The 19,005-nt window shown below is 37.2% G+C and overlaps 3 protein-coding genes across 3 annotated transcripts in view; 2 read left to right on the top strand and 1 right to left on the bottom strand.

Annotated features, from left to right (window-relative positions):
• The window catches only part of LOC142354324 (uncharacterized), a 498,674-nt gene that overhangs the window by 328,359 nt on the left and 151,310 nt on the right, over positions 1–19,005 (top strand). The gene's annotated exons all lie outside the window — the stretch shown is intronic.
• LOC142354323 (nicotinamidase-like) overlaps positions 1–19,005 on the top strand; it is a 496,312-nt gene that overhangs the window by 328,353 nt on the left and 148,954 nt on the right. The window lies entirely within an intron of this gene.
• On the bottom strand, positions 6,640–9,999 carry LOC142353958 (uncharacterized). The gene is made up of 3 exons (XM_075406191.1): positions 9,216–9,999; positions 7,823–8,170; positions 6,640–7,538 (listed from the first exon to the last, which is right to left on the bottom strand). Exons 1-3 carry the CDS (start codon positions 9,910–9,912, stop codon positions 6,730–6,732), a joined length of 1,854 nt encoding a protein of 617 aa, XP_075262306.1. The 5' UTR covers positions 9,913–9,999; the 3' UTR covers positions 6,640–6,729.

Raw genomic sequence — 19,005 nt, 5'->3', positions numbered from 1 at the left:
GCTGCTGCGTTGCACACTCTTCTGACTTTTTTGGGTTTGTGCGGGTTTATGACAGGATGATGTGGTAAAAACCATTGCAGTTTGTCTTTGGTTTCATTCAGTTCAGCTTGATCTACTTTCGGAACGTATCCAGCGTTGACATCTGTGTCAATGGTTTCTTGGTAGCGCTTCTTTAGCGCCTCGTCTTTCTGCAGGCGTCGTTCTAAGGACTTGAGTTGCCCCATTGCAGAGTAGAAGTTGTTTGGTAACTTCACTTCGTCCTCTCGCCACAGAAGTCCAACTTCGTATCTTTCACCATTGAATCGTGTTGTTTGTTCCAACGTCTTGATTGCTCGTTGTTCTTCTTTCGAATGTCCAGTGACATCGCAGTTTGAAGCATAGGACTCGATATTCCACCACTTACTCAACTGGTTTGCTAATTTGTCATCTGCAATTGATGTTGCTGTTGTGGCAAGAGTTGCTGCTTGCTTCGCTGGTAGGGGTCCACTTAAAGCCCAACCAATCTTTGATTTCACTGCCCATGGTGCAGTTTTGTCTTCTGACTTCTTGAATTCAAAAGGGTGATGAATGTCGTAGCAATCTTGTCCAAGAATCACTTGAACATCATTTAGATTGTAGCTTTGATCTGGCAAGTTCCTCAGATGTGGGTAACGGTCTTTCAATTCTTGCAACTCTACAATCTGGTCACCCAATTTCAGTTTTTCGTGTACGTAGAACTGCACTGTTGTCAATGGTCGAGACTTCTCATGCGCTGAAACAGCTATTGGCACTATTTCAGTCTTTACATCCTGTGATCCATGGATCCCTGCTACTGATAGAGATGCTTTTCTGCCTTGGAAATGGAGTTTTGACACCACTGATTTGTCCACAAACGAGATTGAGGATCCTGAATCACACATTGCTAGTACATTTAGGCTTAAGTCTCTGTTAGTCAGCTTGATTCGTACCACTGGAAGTCCTCCTTGGGTGATGTTAGTTGCTACTGCCGTTGTAGCATCTGAGACATTCCTTGTAGTCTCCTTCTTCGGTAGTTCGCTGTGCAAAAGCCTGTTGTGCCGCCTTCCACAGCTGGGTACGCTGCAGGTCCTGCTTCTGCAGTCCTTCGACATATGACCTGGTTCAAGCAATTGAAACACAGTCGGAACTTCTGGACATGCTCTCGTCGTTCATTTACTTTCAGTGACTTAAACTTTTCACACGTCCAAATAGGATGTTGCCCGTCTTTGAAGGGACATTCGAAATTCTTGGGTTTGCTTGACTCTTCAGCGTTTGAAGCAAAGGTACTCGTCTTCGGTTTATCACGGCTTTGAAATTTGTTTCTGTCAAACGACGAGTTTGTCTGTGCTAACAAATTCTCATGAATTGTAGCTTTGGAGGCAAGCCACTCTTTGAAAATAATCAGGTTACCTCTCAGTAGTCGACGATCTTGCATATACTGCAACCACTGTTCTCTCAGTTGCGGAGAAAGTTTTCTGGTTGTCGAACTTAGCACTGCTTCTGCTTCTAGGTCTGATGTGTATCCAAGTTGGGTCAAGGTGTTCACCACATTTGTAACCACATTTGCGAATTTGACAATGCTCGTAGAATCGTCATGTCGAACTGGAGGATGAGTTAGTATTTTCTTGAATTGCGCGTTGACGATGAAATCTGATCTTCCATACTTCTCACAGAGTATATCCCAAGCATGATAGTATGATTGCGAGCTGAATCCCATTCCCGATATTGCTGCTTTTGCTTGACCCGTGAGACTGGTCTTGAGGTATTGCATCTTTTCTGTATCGCTGATTGGCTTTTGATGAACAACAACATCAAAAAGACCTGACCACTCTGGCCACTCCAGAGGATCTCCTGAAAACTCAGTCAGTTTTAGTTTTGGCAAGCCGCTGGCACCACTGCTTGGTACTGGTTGGTAGATCACTTGGGGAGTGGTGTGATTCATTGTGCTCCTGTTTCTGCTCTCGGCAGACCTGTTCCGAAAGTTGTTATTGGGACTCTGACTCCTGTTTCTGTATTGAACTGCTGACGTTCGCTGCTGCTGAAACGTCGTCCTTGTCAACGGCGGTGCTGGTGGGTCCGTTACTCTAATTGATTTACGGACTTCTGGTTTCTTGAGAATGCTCGGTTCTGTTAGTTGGGTTGAGAAAAGCCTTTCGCCTGGGTGGAACAGTGGGGTAGTTTTCGGGTAGGTGCTGAAACGTTTGTCAGCTCTGTCCTTAGTGACATTCGTTGGAGGGTCGATAACAACATTTGGAGATAGTGGTCGTTGAGGGACAGACTGTTGAGCCCCTGCTTCTGCCCACCTCTCTATTCTTTCTTGATTTCGTTTTGATCCAACACTTTCTATCTCATCTGCCACTGATCCGGATGCTCTTGAGCTTCCTTTGGTCAGCTCAAGTTTCAGACGTCTTTGTTCTTCTTCTTCCTCTGCTTTCCTTCTTTCGTTTTCAAGAGCTCGCTCATGCTGTCGAAAACGCAGTTCGTCTTCTTGCTGTTGCATCCTCAGACGTAACTCTTGCTCTTGTTGCTGCTGTTGCTGTTGTAAACGTAACTCTTCTTGCTGGCGACGAAGTTCTATTTCCTCACGCTCTTGCTCTAACTCCAACTGGCGCTCTCGCAGTCGTTGCTCTGTTTCTTTCTTTGCTCTTAGGTTTTCGAGCTCTATTTCTTCAATCTGTCGCCTTCTCGATGATCGCGAGTTGGCGATACTGGGTTGCTTTCTGTTTCCATGTGTAGCAGAACGCTTGGAAGAGACCTCGGCGTTCTCCTCAGCATTTTCTATTGCTCCATTACCTGTATCAATTACAGTTTCGTCGTTTGGGTCTTTGTCACCAGCCGATGTAGTTGACACTAAAGATGTTTGATTTCCACAATCCTTGCTGAACCTGTACTGGTTGATCAGGTCTTGATATTGACTTCTCGTTTTACTGAAATTCGCAAACCCATCGGGACAACCTTCTGTATTCAATATTCGAAGAGCTTCTGCGTAAATTTCATCTAGCTTTTCTAATAATCGTTCCATCTGATCACACAGTATCTGTCTTTCGGAGTCGCTTAAATTTTCTGATTTCAATTTCTTTTCGAGTTCTCCCAATTCGTGCTCAATTAGATTAGCATCTTTCCATAATTTGTACCATCGCAATGTGTATTTCCGGTAATCGACGACTACTGCGCGACAATCTTCAATATCTTGGAGATCTGGTATTTTGTCAACTACCCATCTCAAAACTTTTTTCTTTTCTTCTAACATACGCTTGGTGTCATTGTCAAAGTTTTCAAAATACTTTGGTTTTAATAGTAACCTCTGCTGTTGTCGGTTGTCTTCCAAGTCGTCGTACGTCCTGAAGAAACATCGATAAGCACTTTCGGCTGTCATTGTTTTGTTTTGCGTTAGGTAGCCTTCTAGCTCGTTGAGGTGTCTGGAGAAGGACTTGAGCAGGTCAGCTTGCTCTTTCTCTAACGTCTTGAGTTGACCACTCGCCTTCCAATCAGCTGTCTTCCAGTGTCTGTTGGGACTTTTGCTGGCCATCGTTGCTGATTTTGTTTTGGTCCACCAGGTTGAATCGAAGATTCCTTTCTGTTCGTGTCACTGCTGTTGATGTTGTCCGGGTCGGTGGACCAAATGTTGCGGCTGCTCAAGAATCTCAGCGGAACCCAACTTCGCGGCCTGGTTCTCGAGTTTTACGCCGGCCTGGTTCTTCACTGGGTTCGATTGACTAACGATCTCGCTGAAATAATTAGTCGCTCGGCCGTATTAAAGGACTGTAACTTTATTTTTGTTCTCGTGCTGAAGTTTGTAAGGCTTCAGCCCAAAGCTAGTACTGTTGCTAACTTCTTGTTAAGAAAGCTCAACTAACTTATAACGCTCGAGATCTTAAGATCTAGCAAACTTAACAAAAAGACTAAAGTTGTTAAAGAATCAAATTTTAGTCTGTCTGAGAGCCAACTGCTCTTTGTAACAGTTTCTAATGGTTCTAAATACAATATGGTTTCACTATGCAAACAATTGGGTTAAAGTAAATAATCCGCTAAATATCATTTATAACATCATTGTCACTGATCTCTGATTGGTTAATCGAATAAAGTGATTTAAGTCAATGTTTACATAGTAAATGTCAAATTACCGCACTATTTGCTTTTGTTGACATAAGCACTGATGGTACATACGTAACTCTAAATGCCTCAAATGTATGACAAATGACCTTTAATAAACACTTAAGGGATCATAGAATTAACAATTCAGCAAAATTAACAATAAATGACAAAATATCCAAAAATGCACTTTTTGCACCATATAAGTGCTAATAGCATCACTTGTAGGTATGATGCAAGGATGTTCGTTGGGTCCATGGATAGCTTAGGGGTTACCCTAACCGTGTGCTAAAACCTTGGGTTGCTCAGGTTTTCCCTTCCCAAAATCGGGGGGGGGGGTGGACAAATTTTCGGTCCCAACTTGTAAAAATTTTCAGTTTTGACCTTTTTTGAGTTTTGGCAAAATTTCAAGTTTCTGAGTTTTGATTTCATTTCTGTTGGTCTGATGGCTCATGCTTCTGTTCATTAGTGGCGCTAACAAAAACACAACAATTAATTTTGATCTTTTAATTAACAAATTATCCAGATTTATAACACTCGCAACAACTGAGTGTTCTTTATGGACAAACAGCAAAAGTAAGGCTGGTTTGGGTGAAATCTTGGACTGTTAAAATCCAAAAAAAAATCAGATTGTAATCAGTCTGTCTTTTTTTAAAATTTTGATCGTTTTATATATTAATTAAAGAACAGAACAATTGAAATCACAGCTCACTGTTGATAGATCCAATTGTCTTCCTAAGCAGTTCCAAATTGTATCTAGTTTCTTTACTCAAAAATTTATGGTCGTTTTGACTTTCAAAAATGTTTGATATTTAAATATAAATAGCTTTTTGAACTTTGCCACTATTTTTCTCTTAATTTGGTCAACTTGTAGATTAGTTTCAGCAAATAAAGAAAACTTCCCTTTCCTCGTCTATCTGCTGAAGTAAAATTTAATCTTTTGTGCTCTTTTACGCGTTAAGTTATGGTTTTCTGGCTTTGATACTACTAGATTTCAGACTTTATGATTTTTAGGCATTGGCCCATTTTTCAGGTTTCCTTCCTCGTTCTTCCACATAACCAATTTATAGATAGTTCACATATTACATTATTGGCGTTCAAAATAAGGCTTAACTGAACATAGTCATTAAAGGCATAGATTATGGTTTTTACGGCTTCGACACCCCTTTCTCAAAAAATTTTTTGTATTTTTAGTCTTTTGAAATGTGGATTATGACAGGTCTCATTGAATTTTTCTGCAGGAATAAATGAGTCTATATTCTGATGAGAGTAGATAGCTGATGACTTTCATGAGTTGGAAAACAATTGTTTTCAAAAATAAAAAAACAGTTTTTAACACCGCATTTTTGTTTTATTTGTCTATTTGTTACCTAGTCTTGTTATTTAAAATTCTTATATGACATTATTGTCGCCAAGGGAAGGTGCAAGTGTATGTTCTTAAAGAATTCATTATGAATTTACCTGCTTCGACACGGGTTTTTAGCAAATGAAGTAAACTAATTTTTGATTTTTGTCTATATTTGACGTTCTTTTCGTAGACGTCAGACATACTCTGAAAAAGTAAAGGTCTCGCGCACTTCCTTTTGATGAACAAACGAACCTATTTATTTCATTTTTCAGCTAATGGCTTTGACCTTGAAAATAATTGTTTTCGAAAAACAAACAAAATTATTACTTAATTTTTCCCTTTTGCTCCTTTTTGGTCTACTAATGAGAGGTCGCGTACCAAAGCATCGGTGAATTACGAGTTATTTGGTTTAGTTTCAGTTTTATCTGACGCTATTTTCACCTTGTAAATATTTTTTTTTAAATGGACAAAGTTTTGGAAGTAAATAATGTTTGTTGTTTGATTTTGTTGTTCGTCTTGACTTGCTTTCTTAATACAGACTGATCTCATAAATCTGAGGCAACATTTTTAACTCCACTCAGTTATTTGCGTTGGAGGCTACCTTTTTTTGAAAAATACCTGATCGTACACATTTTTTTTTTTGAAAAATACCTCATCTATCTGTTCTTCATTTGGTAGACATTTATGCCAAAAATGTAGATGAGCGGGGTCGCAACTTTATGTGCGAACGCACATTACCGAGCCTCATTGTTGAATCTGATTATTTAAGTTTATTTCAGACGCTATGAACGTTTAATGCAAAATCGGGGACAAACGTTTTCTCAGCTTCACACTTCGTCGGCTATCGGTAATAGCAATGATTAAAAATTTCGACAATTTTCATTTCATTTTTTTCATTTAGAAAAGGTTGGTTATCTTTGGACAATTCAGGTCACTAATCTTTAAATCACTTTTCCTTCGTTTCTCTGATTTAAGTTCTCTATACTTAGGTTTGCAAATCACAAAACTTCATATACTCTTTTATTTTGCCTCAATAATTTGCTCTGTTCATTAATAGTTCGAGAATGGAAAAAGTTTACGTGCGACCGAGAGCGGTCGGAACATAATATGCTCCTCGTTTCTTCTATTTGCTCGTTTTTCATTTTTCTTGTATCTCACTTCAAGTTTTTCGCTAATACTAGTTTATGTTACTGTTCAAAAAATTATGATTAATACTTCTACTGTTATACTTTTACTATTCTAATAATTCAAATAATAGATGACGCAATTAATTTAAGCACTTTATATAGTTTTCAAGTAAATTCTACTTTACAAAGCGGACAAAAGTTTTGCACGTAAATCCACTTGCGCAAGCATTTTCTGTGAAAAATGTGACCACATTTAGTTTTCAAAGCAACATGTAACACTTCATAACAGATCGGACATAACATTTCGTCAATAGATTCAGTTTCACTTTCAGAAATCGATTCTTTTTCTGTTTTCTCTTTTGATCTTTCGTTAACATTGACAACTTCGAGTTGTTCTAATTTCTTCGACGCCGTTTTTCGCAAATGGAATTTTCGAAAACCATCCCGACACTGTAAAAATATAGTACTATACGCGTGAAGTCCCAATAATAAAGCTCTAAATTTTCCTCCCGAGTCAAATAGTAAAATGTAACACCCATTCACGAACACGGCGCATCCAAAAACAAACAAAATACAACTTGTAAACAATTTAATATTTGACAAAACGTCGTCAAAGTCGTGATTTGATAACAATTTTAGTGGCATTAAATCCCAGGTGTAGAAAAACAGGTAAACCACAATTAACATGACAACTTTGAAGATAATTTCGGCGCTGAAGAGCGCGACAGCAACGTTCCATGTTTTGAGAGGAAATTTGAGAGCGTAATTGATAACAGAAAAAGCGATTGTGAGTTCGAGGAAAAATAGAACGTAGATCTTTATATGACGTCTAAGTCGGCGGTTGTTAGTGGCACCCATGGCTTCCACAACAGTGGTTGAAGAAAGATGACAGAAATGAAGAACTCCGACCACCATTATCAGACAGTTTTTCAGAAAACGATTGTATTGTTCGTCTGGACTCAGATAGGCCAGATCTGAAAAAATACAGAAACAGTTAGATTGCTCAATAATGTTTATCAGATTAAAATTTTTGGTTAAATATGGCTCAATGGCTACACTATCCTAATGCCATTTATAATTTAAACATGTAAAAACTGAAAAATCTAAAAATATAGATTTCAAGTTGAGTGTTTTATTGCGTTGGATAGTCTTTATAACCGGATTAGTAAGGATTACTAAATTAGCTTCTGTAGGTACATAACTTCAAATATGCTAAATGAACATAAGAAATCTAAATTCATGTTGTTAATGAGCTTACGAGATTGAATTGAAGCGATCAAGTACAGCAATGCACAAAATGTCCCAAAATCTTCATCTTCACTCGGTCGCTCCAGCAGAAAAGACAAAGCCCGATCCAGTAATTTGGCTAACTTGGTCAAAACAGCACTGGTTGACGCTATGAGGACCCAAGAACTGGTACAGTTCAGCACAAAACCTCTGAAGACTTCCTGCAAAGTCACCTCTTTCAGTCTGGCATCACTTGGTGAGGGTTCAATTGGAGTTTGCTGGTCTGTGAGTTCTACGACATCGTAGGTCTGGAGCACTTCTAAAGGTTGGTCGGTGGTTCCAAAGACGTAATCCAGAAACAAGGGAAAGGTCGAGTTGCCTGTAAACACGCACAAGACCACTGATCTTAAAAGAGATGAAACAAAGATTCAATAAAACAGCAAAAAAATCCCCAATAAAATTATGTGGAAGCTCTATCTTACATGAACAGTCTTCTTATAATATGGAAACATTAACAATTCAGCTAAATAAAATGGGCCGAAATATGTGGATATAAAGGCCATTAAAAAACAAAAAAAACTTCTGTATACCTCAAGAACAACATGCAAAAACTCCTAATTCAAGAGCAGCTAATAGAAACAGCAATAAGTTTTACAGATTCTTAATCAAATTTTAACATCTCAGACCTTAATGAAAAGAATAAGTTTCTTTTTTGGTATGTCTTTTTTACCTTCTTTTTGAGACTACAGATCTATGACGCACATAGCTGGCAAGTTGCCAGAAAATAGCCGCAATAGCTTCATAGATCTGTAGTCTCAAAAAGACAGATCAAAAGAAACATTCTTTTCATTAAGGGCTGAGATGTTAAAATTTAATTAAGAATCTGTAAAACTTATTGCTGTTTCTATTAGCTGCTCTTAAATAACCTTCAATTAGAGTGACAAGCACTCATCTGAGCTTATCTCTTTGAATTAAAGCAAAGAAAAGTCAATTTCATTGAGGAAGTCATTTTTAAGAGTAAAATAAGTCACATGTGACCATTAATTTAATCAAGCCAATGAACAAAAAAAACTAGGTCCACTAAGAGTGAAAAATGACGTCACGTGCGTAGTTCAGTTGAAATTGCATGAAAGAATGAACAAAAAGCAGATTTGAAGTGGTTGTGACGTCATATGGTGGTAACGAAATAAATAAAAAAAACCAAGAGAAAGCCAATAATAGCCTCAGCTATCGCTTCGCGGCTATTAAAAAAAATGCAGCGATTAATCTCTCTCTTCATGTGAACCTTGACGTCAAAATTTGACGTGGGTCAATAGTGTTCCGTATTTAGCATCACCTCTATTTCAACACCTCTGAAACCCCAGGATACCTGGAAACAGTGTGAAAAACCTTCCAACGCCAAAATAAAACGAATTTGGACTCACCTTGATTACAGCACCAATACAAAATGAGGATGTTGTAAATGAATTGTTTCTCAACATTGGCCAGTAAATAACCAGCCAAAAATTCTACATGTCCGTTTGCGCCTGATAACTGAAATAACATCTTCAATTTAGTCCAGTACTCCCTGCCTTCTCTTTGAATCATCCAATAAACAGGAGCTAAAGGAACGATAATGTAAAACAAAATCATAACGAACACTTGCAAATAACCGCCCAAAAATGAAAACAGCATTGTTGGTACAAACACAACGAAAAACCCAATTGGGCAATAATGAGCACTCACTAACGGGTTCGAAATGTAAGACATTGTTAAGAAACAGCCGGCAAACATAAGAACAAACGCCGAACTCACCCACTGATAAAGAATCGAGACATAACTTAATTGGGAACTTTCACTAGAAAAGGCATTCGCTGCGAACTGAAGCGATACATTAAACGACGCAAAAATACAAAAGGATGAAAAAAGTGAACAGTAGTACGTCATTATAAACTGATTCCTCCATGTTATCAAAACACATGTGAATATGATGAGAACAAAGATGACTGGAACTGCAATTAAGTCTTGGATAATTGCTGGAATGAAATAGTAATTGTAAGAATCGGCCAGAGCGCTGCTGATACAGCGATCCAGTTGGTAGACCAAAGGCAGCCGGAACAACGCATCCGTTTCTGCTGTCATCTTCAATCTTTGTCTAGACTGTTATGAAGTACAGCAACAGTGCTTCAATTTCATTACAATGATACTCTCTGAAAATATACAACCTTTGTACACATATTCTTCCCGGAGGTACTTTTTGGGTCTTGCGCAACATTTTAACCTGCAAAACATTTTGTCAATATAAGTAGTATAGAAAACTGACTAGAACCTCAAATATTTTCAATAAATTAACAAAAACCTTTAAAAATTTTCAAGTGTCCCACTCCGCTGTAGATTCTTACAGAAAATGGCGTTGCCAAAAGTGTCCGTTCTCCCCGTTGAGATTCTAGTTTTCTATACCTACTTCTGATAAACCCCCACTCCCCCCACAGACTTCTAATTTGGGTTTTTGGTGGGGGATAGCAAAGATCCGATTTTTTAATTCAAAAATTGGGTCCTTGGATTTCTCAATGCTCTTTTCTCAAGGTTGTTTAAGCATATACCGCAATTACCATTTAAGAGTTGACTTTCCTCTCGAAATACAGTCGCAGCCCATTCTGAAGTCTATTTATGCTCAAAGATCAAGTCAACTGAAATGAAACTTAAGGGTAAACCCATAATATAATATCTTAACCAGAATTTTAAGATTGCAAAAGGGATTTCGCTCGAAAATCAAAGAGATTTTACTCAACTTCGTTGGACATATCAGTATAGAAAACAATATGTAGTCACCGTATTTAAAGCTTAGCATTTCTGAAAGAGGCTTAACGCTTAACACGTATCGGTTCCAATCAGATAGGATTAGTACGCCTTCAAACAACGCTTTGCAAAACTCACAATATTAACGTTTTAAGGACTAAAGATTCATGAAACAACTATCAACCAACAAATTAACACATTACTTGTAATCAAACGTGAATTAATCTCTCAATTAGCAACACGAGAAAGAATCAAACGCCGAGATATTGGAGAAATCGGTTGTCCTAGACCTAAGATCAAACAAAGTTACATTCGTTCTCAATTTGTACCAAAAACTTCAACCAAAGCTCGCCACGGTGGACCATAAAGTTCACTGACAGAATATAAATGCGATAGCTTCTAAACAAGCAGGGTCATTTCTAGATAAAGGAAAGTCACAAGTCACCAAAGCAATTATTCACACGAATGAGCAAAAAATGTATGTTTCAATAAGTAAGAAAAATGACTTCACGAACGCAATTCAGTACAAAAATCGTGTGAATGAGTCAAAAACTGCTGATTGAAAAACGCATGACGCCATTGGTCGCAATAAAAAATCGACGAAAAAAACAGCGAGACATATCTCAAAAAAATTACTGACTAAACAAGAATACGACTACAAATAAACTAGCAAAAACATTTAAAACCTCAAAAAACTGAAGTCAAGTTGAAGCATGTGAACGCAAAAGCACAATCGAGAAAGCACATTTTGTTCATTCACAATCTTCTTACTTTTCAAAATATAGTTTAATTCTTTTTACAGAAAAACGTCTGGCTATTTCGCTTCACCTGTTTTGGCGTGACCAAAATCACCAACCCAAATTGACTTTCCAAAAATCACCAATAAGTGCAAACCCCATCGAACAGCGTCCAGATACAATTCAAAATTTTGAATCGCTAAAAATCAACAGCCAATAGCTCTGTTCAACTATTGTTACCCAAGCTATTAATTAAACTTCAATTTGACGTCAAGTAAACACTCGGTAATTAATACTCCAAACGTATAATTTCATAACGAGTTTGTTTTAATCAAGTCAAAGGCAATTAAAAATCAATTCGAGTGAGCAAAAAGTCCTTTTGAGAGTGAAAACGAAGTCACACATGAATTTCAGTTAGAAAATTGCATGAATGAATGAGCAAAAGCTGATTTGAAGTGAGATTGATGTCATATGGCCGGAACAAAATTATCACGCTTGCTTCAATAACATGGGCCCGTTAAATCACACTTTAAAAACCTACCAAACTTTGTTGCTGAGCATATAAAGCTCCTGCGAAAAACTTACTCAGAGCAAAACTTAAGAACCAGGGTAGGAAACGAGCTTAAAATAATGAATAAAAAACCCTAGTGAACGAGCCATTGTTTACCGACAAACAATTGCACTCTGTTCAATTTCGAAAAAAGCAACCAATTTTAATCGATAATGTTTTGTACCAACGAGGAGAAGGAATTCAAATAGTAATCAAAGACAACGAACAGTTAATATTCAAGAATAATGATTTTTACAGAATTGAAAAAGCATCAATAGTAACTTTAGAATGCTAAAGATAGCCGCCAGATTGCCGGAAAAAAGCCGCCGTTGACGTTCATCGGGATTGAAACAGAAAAAAAGAGATAGAAACTGACAGAAACTTTTTCCTAAGTTTCAAAAGTTTTCTAATTCGATGCGCAGAGTTAGATGAAAAAACTATATTTAATTTAGCTTCTAAACTGAAAGCTATTAAGCATAATACTAACGTCAGCTAGCAATTGCTCTAATGAACTTTGATAACCTAATGCAATATGACCGTTTTTTTATTTTGCTCTTTTAACATAGATCGTATTCACTACATTGCGCAATTCAATGCGTGAAAGAATTTAGAATCCATTCAGCTAAAACAGTGAGTGAGGTTAGTCCCGATTAAAACATGAAAATCGGCTATTAATAAATCGGTGTTGATGAGTATATCAGAAAGCAAAATTACCGCGAGTTCCTGGTATAATATACTGTCAATTCAATTTTCTTAACAAGTACCAGACAAAAATATACAGAAATACTTAACTTGGTGCTATTGGCTCTATGTTTCCGTCCAAATGTGAAGAAACCAAGGTCAGTATGAAACAAACATATCTCAGTAAATGTCTCAAAAACAACTTGTCAAATATTGTCTAATTTAGTCTCAAATTTAATAAAATGCTACTAAACATTTTTCTCTTCATAAAAGCAATTTCATGAAACAACTGAGGCTCCAACGCTACATGGAAAGCTACGCATATATCAAAATGCCATAAGAGCAATGTAAAATACTTTTCAGCGGCAGAAAACACAAAATTAAAAAAAAACATGTTCTATCAGCTTTTGGTCTCAATCAAGTAAACTTAAACACAAAATTATTCCACAGATAGGGACAAAAATTCCTTTTTACGCCTATTCAGACAAAAAAATTGGTTATTTCTCAAAATGGCTATTGAATTTTGTAATTTCGCGCTCTCATATCTACAAAAGTTTTTCCAGCATTCCAAATTAAAATGTGCGTCACAGGGCCATAAGAACACTCAAGAACAGATCATCGCTCTCAAATTCTTAAACGATGATCTGGTAAAAATCTCATACCGAAATTTTGAACATGAATTGTATAATTACGAATTATGCATAACTCGCTTTCAGGACAGTTTGGACTTGAAATTTCCACAAAGGAGACATAAAACAACTCAACACAAAGTACTAATGTACTAATCCAATTATTGTCTATTGACATGTTGCACAATTGTTGGCCCCGATTTGATTTGAAACTAAACTTGAGATCGAAATTGACTCGACTCAATTCAAAAGAAGTTATCTAAACTAAATTTAATTATAGAATCGGTTTCGACCGTGATAAATTAGACATGTATAAATCAAACAAGTTCACAAAACATGCAAGTTGTTAGGCATCTGAGCGACTAAATTTCATCAATAGATTTCAGAGTTCCCACTTTCACAAATTCTTGAAAAATATAATCTCAAAATCAATTTTATTTTTTATAAATTGTCTTAAATTTATAATGAAAGTCGGCAACTCGTAGCTTACTGAGGTTTTTAGTCGTTCTTTTATCGAATTTCTTGAAAACAGGATTTTTTCCAACTCTCAACCCCCCAATGCATTGGATTGGCTAACTGAGGAAAACTGAGGTTGTATGAGCCGGTAATGAATGCTGGTTATGAGGGTAGGGTATGGTTATGGGGAGAAATTTCCGATTAGTGAGGATGAAAAAATCCCGATATTAAATGGTACACAAAATAGTTTATCAAAATTAATGATTACTTTATACAAGCGATCATTTAGAATTAAAAGTAAAATGACCCGTCAAAGTACGAGAAATAGATATGCAATGCATTAAGGTCCAGCATTTGACATGGCAGAAATTTGCATCAAAAATTATTGAGCAGAAAGTTGAAAGAAGTATTTAAGATAGAAATACAATTGTCAATATCAGCATTTGTTGTATCAAATTCAAAACTGAAAGCGTAATAGAACTTAAGCGCATAAATTGAGGAGATAAACTGCAACGTTGAGGCAATTAATAATTCGTGTTTTACCATTATGACACTAAGTTTGGAGAAAAATTAGGATCTATTGTATGCCCCCTACCCTCCCTAGTAAGTACGGTTTGCAAAACCATCCTCTTAAATTTGCCTATATAATAAATTGGTTTTCAGAATCTGGCGACACAGACAAACACACCACTAACATTGACAGCTAAAGTCAATGGACTTTAGAAGCCTAGTCAAGTGATGCCTTGAAGCAGTTTGAAGATATTTAGCAAGGCCGCCTAATTCAAACTTAACAATTCATCAAGCCATGACGGAAGACATATGCCGATGGGGGGGGGGGGGGGTAGTCGGCACCCAATCAGCCATATGTATTCTTCTTCGTTTCTCGGTTTTCAACCCCACCCCGACTAAAACAATAACTTACTATTTATAGATAGCAAAGTCATTCAATGCATGATTATTGTTAGGCTTCCAAAAATATGTTGCAAATAAAAGCCCCCTAACTGAATATAGCCCAATTGTTGTGATAAAATTATTAAATAGTTTCCGGTTGGATATGACTAATGAATGTGAGATGGCAACTGAGACCGAAGAAAGAAACCATCAAGAGAACAGCGAGGTAACTGCGACTGATGTAAACGTTGACCTACCAGCATTGAGATTTCATGACAGAACGCTAGTTCCGAAACCCAGTACCAAAAAGGCCCATACAGAAATATCCCCAATAAGTGCCGCGGACGAACAACAAACTGAAAAATGGAAATCTATCGAGGAGGCAACTAAAACTTCAATTGAAGCAGCTATCCCGGCTCTTATCCAGCAAATCTTAAATAATTTGAAAGCATGGATAAGTGAAACAGTTGACACTGCTGTAGCCAAGGCGAAAGAGGAAATTCTGGAGTGTTGCGGCCGACAAAATGACAATTGAACGAAAAGCTGAACTACGAAGCTTATGTGAAGCAGAACAGCTAGAGACCTATAAAAGACGCGACAACTTAAAGATTTTCAATGTGGACGAAGAAATTCACAAGGGCACAAACGGCTTCCTTATCCCTGAACCTCCTGAGTCTACTATAAACAAAGCCTTGCAGATTAGAAGTAACTTAGGCGCAACTGTAGACGTCAAGGACATATCAATTGCCCATCGCCTCCGTGCGAAGAAGGGAACGAACCCCATCATCGTACGGTTCTCCCGAAGAATGGCAAAAATTGACATTATGAAGAAAAAGAGAAAACTCTTCGAGAATGGCAGTCAAGTGAAGATATTTGAAGACGTCAGCAGAGCGAGACTAACTTTCATAAACACGATGAAAAGTGACAACAGAATTTCTGCAGTATGGACCAAGGAAGGCAGTATACTATACACATTCCATAATGATAGAGAAATTTTGAAGATTTATAATCTGTATGATGGTACTATTGCTCTAAACTATGATGCTGAAGATGCTTTACAGTGTTTTCCTAGGCAGGTATTTCCTGCCGGCAACTTCTAACTCCACCAATATCTTACCAACTGCGAACTCTCCAATTCATCTATCTGTTCTTCATTTAAATATCAGATCTTTAAAAACTCACCTTGAGGAACTGGAAGCACTAGTTTCAAGCTTTGAGTGTCCGCCTGAGGTTATATGTTTAACTGAAACATGGCTAACCGATAATGATCATCTCCCAAGCTATACCCTAAAAAGTACAACCAATTCGTTACCAAAAATAGGGAGACCTCACGTGGAGGTGTAATGATTCAAGTAAAAGAAAACTGCACCATCCTCAGACAAAACCTAGATTTTGATGAAGCAATCTCAACAGATAAGCGCTTACGAGATATCAGTTTAAATTAGTTACCATTTACAATAAACCACGCACCAACAAAATGGATTTCATAGAAAAATTTGATGAGTTTTTAGAAGAAATTAACTCAGTCAGTGTTCCCGTCGTGATCTGTGGTGATTTTAACATTGACACTCTTACTACAAATCTGGTCTCTAGCAAATAAAAAAATGCAATAATTGCCAACGGATTTGAAATACAGCCAGAAAATTCTACGCGTGTCGCCGAAAATTCAAAAACATGCATTGACCATTTTATCTACCAGAATGTGCTGAACCCAGGCTTTGAAGTGTTAGTGAATGAGGCCATCACAGATCACTACCCTATTCTAATGAAATGGGACGTTAAACCGGATTGTTCACCTTCATGCCAAGTGTATGGAGACATATCCTTCCTATCAAATCATCGCAAAACAAAGTTCAGTGAAATACTAACTAAAAATTTAAAAACAATTCATAATCAGCTGAGTATTGAACCAGACGTGGATAAAGCGTTCAAGATATTTCATGATACATTCGATTCAACACTAATTGAACTGGCTCCAATAAAATCAGCTAAAAATAAGACAAAGACAACCCCTGCCTGGTTTGATAATAAGTTGAAAAATCTTAGATCAAAAAGAAACAAGGCGTACAAAGCTTGGAAATCTGACACCACAAACGAAGCTCTCAAAGTGAAATTAGAGGAAATTCGGAAAGTTTTCGAAGGTTCCGTCAAAAAATCAAAGAAAATTTTTTAAGGGAATAAGTTCAATAGTTGTATCGGAGACTCAAGGCAAATCTATAAACTCATTAACGACCTAAACGGCAAAGTGAAAGCAAAAGAAATCATTCCCTCTCTAGATAATATTGTAAATGAAAACAAACAGTCACCTTCTGAAAAAGCTCATCAATTAAACGATTTTTTTTACCAGCGTAGCGGATTCTCACAAAAGACATCCCCAAAACTCCATTACCAGTAATTGAACGCGTAGAAAAATCAATGTCTCTATATGATGTCACTCCGGCAGAAATAAAGTGTATCATCGATAGCCTAGACAAAAAATCATCTTGAGGGGAAGATTACATTAGTAACCTCATTCTGAAGGCAGTTACTCATGAAATTGTAACTTATATGGTCTATCTCATAAATATGTCTTTCAGAATTGCTTAGATTAAATTTGAGTATTTAATTATTATTAGTAATAATTAAGATTGAGTAGGTCAGCCTCAATGGCATCTACATTACAGTTCATAAAGGTCAAATTAGTGTCGTCGGCAAAGAGTAGTGCGTCAACAGACGGACAAGACAGAGGGAGATCGTTAATATATACAAGGAACAATAATGGACCGAGAATGGAGCCTTGGGGTACACCCGTAAATACTTTCTGCCATTCCAATAAGTATCGATCTGCTTCCACCCTCTGAAATCTACTGGAGAGGTACGATTTCAACCAACTAAGAGCGTTGCCCCTGAAACCATATCTTTCCATTTTGTACAGCAGAATTTTGTGATCTACAGTGTCAAAGGCTTTTTTCAAATCAAGGAAGAAACTGTAGATGTTTTTTGTCTTATTGAATCTTATTTTTTCAAGCAGTTCAATTAGAACATCGACTGTGCTGTGTTTGCAACGAAACCCGAATTCTTTCCATAAAGAAGCATGAAATTTTCTAGAAAGTTATACATTCTGTTATACATTGCACGTTCGTAAATTTTACTGAATAATTTAAGTAACGATATGGGCCGGTAATTATTTTGATCCGTCTTGGAACTCTCTGTGTAGCGGAATGACTTTTTACTTTTGTTAGTTTGGATGGGAAAATGCCATAAGTCATTCAGCTACACAAAGAGGGTTCCAAGACGTATCGAAATAATTGCCGGTAATTATTTTGATCCATCTTGGAACCCTCTGTGTAGCGGAAGAACTTTTTACTTTTTTTAGTTCGGATGGGAAAATGCCATAAGTCATTCAGCTACACAAAGAGGGTTCCAAGACGGATCGAAAAAATTACCGGCCCATATCGTTACTTAAAGTATTCAGTAAAATTTACGAACGTGCAATGTATAACAGAATGTATAACATTCTAGAAAATTTCATGCTTCTTTATGGAAAACAATTCGGTTTTCGTTGCAAACACAGCACAGTCGATGTTCTAATTGAACTGCTTAAAAAATAAGATTCAATAAGACAAAAAAACATCTACAGTTTCTTCCTTGATTTGAAAAAGCCTTTGACACTGTAGATCACAAAATTCTGCTGTACAAAATGGAAAGATATGGTTTTAGGGGCAACGCTCTTAGTTGGTTGAAATCGTACCTCTCCAGTAGAATTCAGAGGGTGGAAGCAAATGGATACTTATTGGAATGGCAGAAAGTAATTACGGGTGTACCCCAAGGCTCCATTCTCGGTCCATTATTGTTCCTTGTATATATTAACCATCTCCCTCTGTCTTGTCCGTCTGTTGACGTACTACTCTTTGCCGACGACACTAATTTGACCGCTATGAGCTGTAATCTAAATGCCATTGAGGCTGACCTACTCAATCTTAATAACTGGTTGAATGCCAATAAGCTAAAACTTAACTTAAACAAAACAGTCCAAATTAATATTAAATCTTTTGCGTCCCATTGTACCTTCTTCCTAAACTCATTGCCTGTAGAAATAAAACCTGTCTGTAAATACCTAGGTGTCTATGTTGATAACAAACTTTCGTTCCTCTCGCATGTAGACAACGTAAAAATGAGACACGGAAAACAATCAGGCATCTTATCTAAGCTGAGACACTTCGTTCCTCGTTCCCAATTATTACGATATTATAATTGTGGTGTGTGTAAGAAAACGATTGTTAACGAAGCTTAAATTCCACTTGGAATATGCAACTAAGTTTATTTCACGTTAAGGCAAACTGCACTTTTTCATAGTCTAGCATTCACTTATCCAGTGCGAGCAGACGAATACCTGTCAACGCATGCGTTGACACTTCATAACATAAAACATTACCACATATGTTCACAGTAGTGAGTAGCTACAACGTACTTTAATATAGCTGAACAGTTTATAGGATAAATATCATAACAT

Source organism: Convolutriloba macropyga, chromosome 15, assembly GCF_964194025.1.
Source record: "Convolutriloba macropyga chromosome 15, txConMacr16.3, whole genome shotgun sequence".
NCBI lineage: Eukaryota > Metazoa > Xenacoelomorpha > Acoela > Convolutidae > Convolutriloba > Convolutriloba macropyga.
This window is presented reverse-complemented; position numbering and strand designations above follow the sequence as displayed.

What these genes read in the sequence shown, in the direction of transcription:
- LOC142353958 (XM_075406191.1), bottom strand. Translation starts at nt 9,912, where the DNA reads ATGACAGCAGAAACGGATGCGTTGTTCCGGCTGCCTTTGGTCTACCAA. An exon ending in GTATTGGTGCTGTAATCAAG is followed by an intron (nt 8,171 to 9,215) that starts GTGAGTCCAAAT and finishes GCGTGTTTACAG; the next exon opens with GCAACTCGACCTTTCCCTTG. An exon ending in GATCGCTTCAATTCAATCTC is followed by an intron (nt 7,539 to 7,822) that starts GTAAGCTCATTA and finishes GTATTTTTTCAG; the next exon opens with ATCTGGCCTATCTGAGTCCA.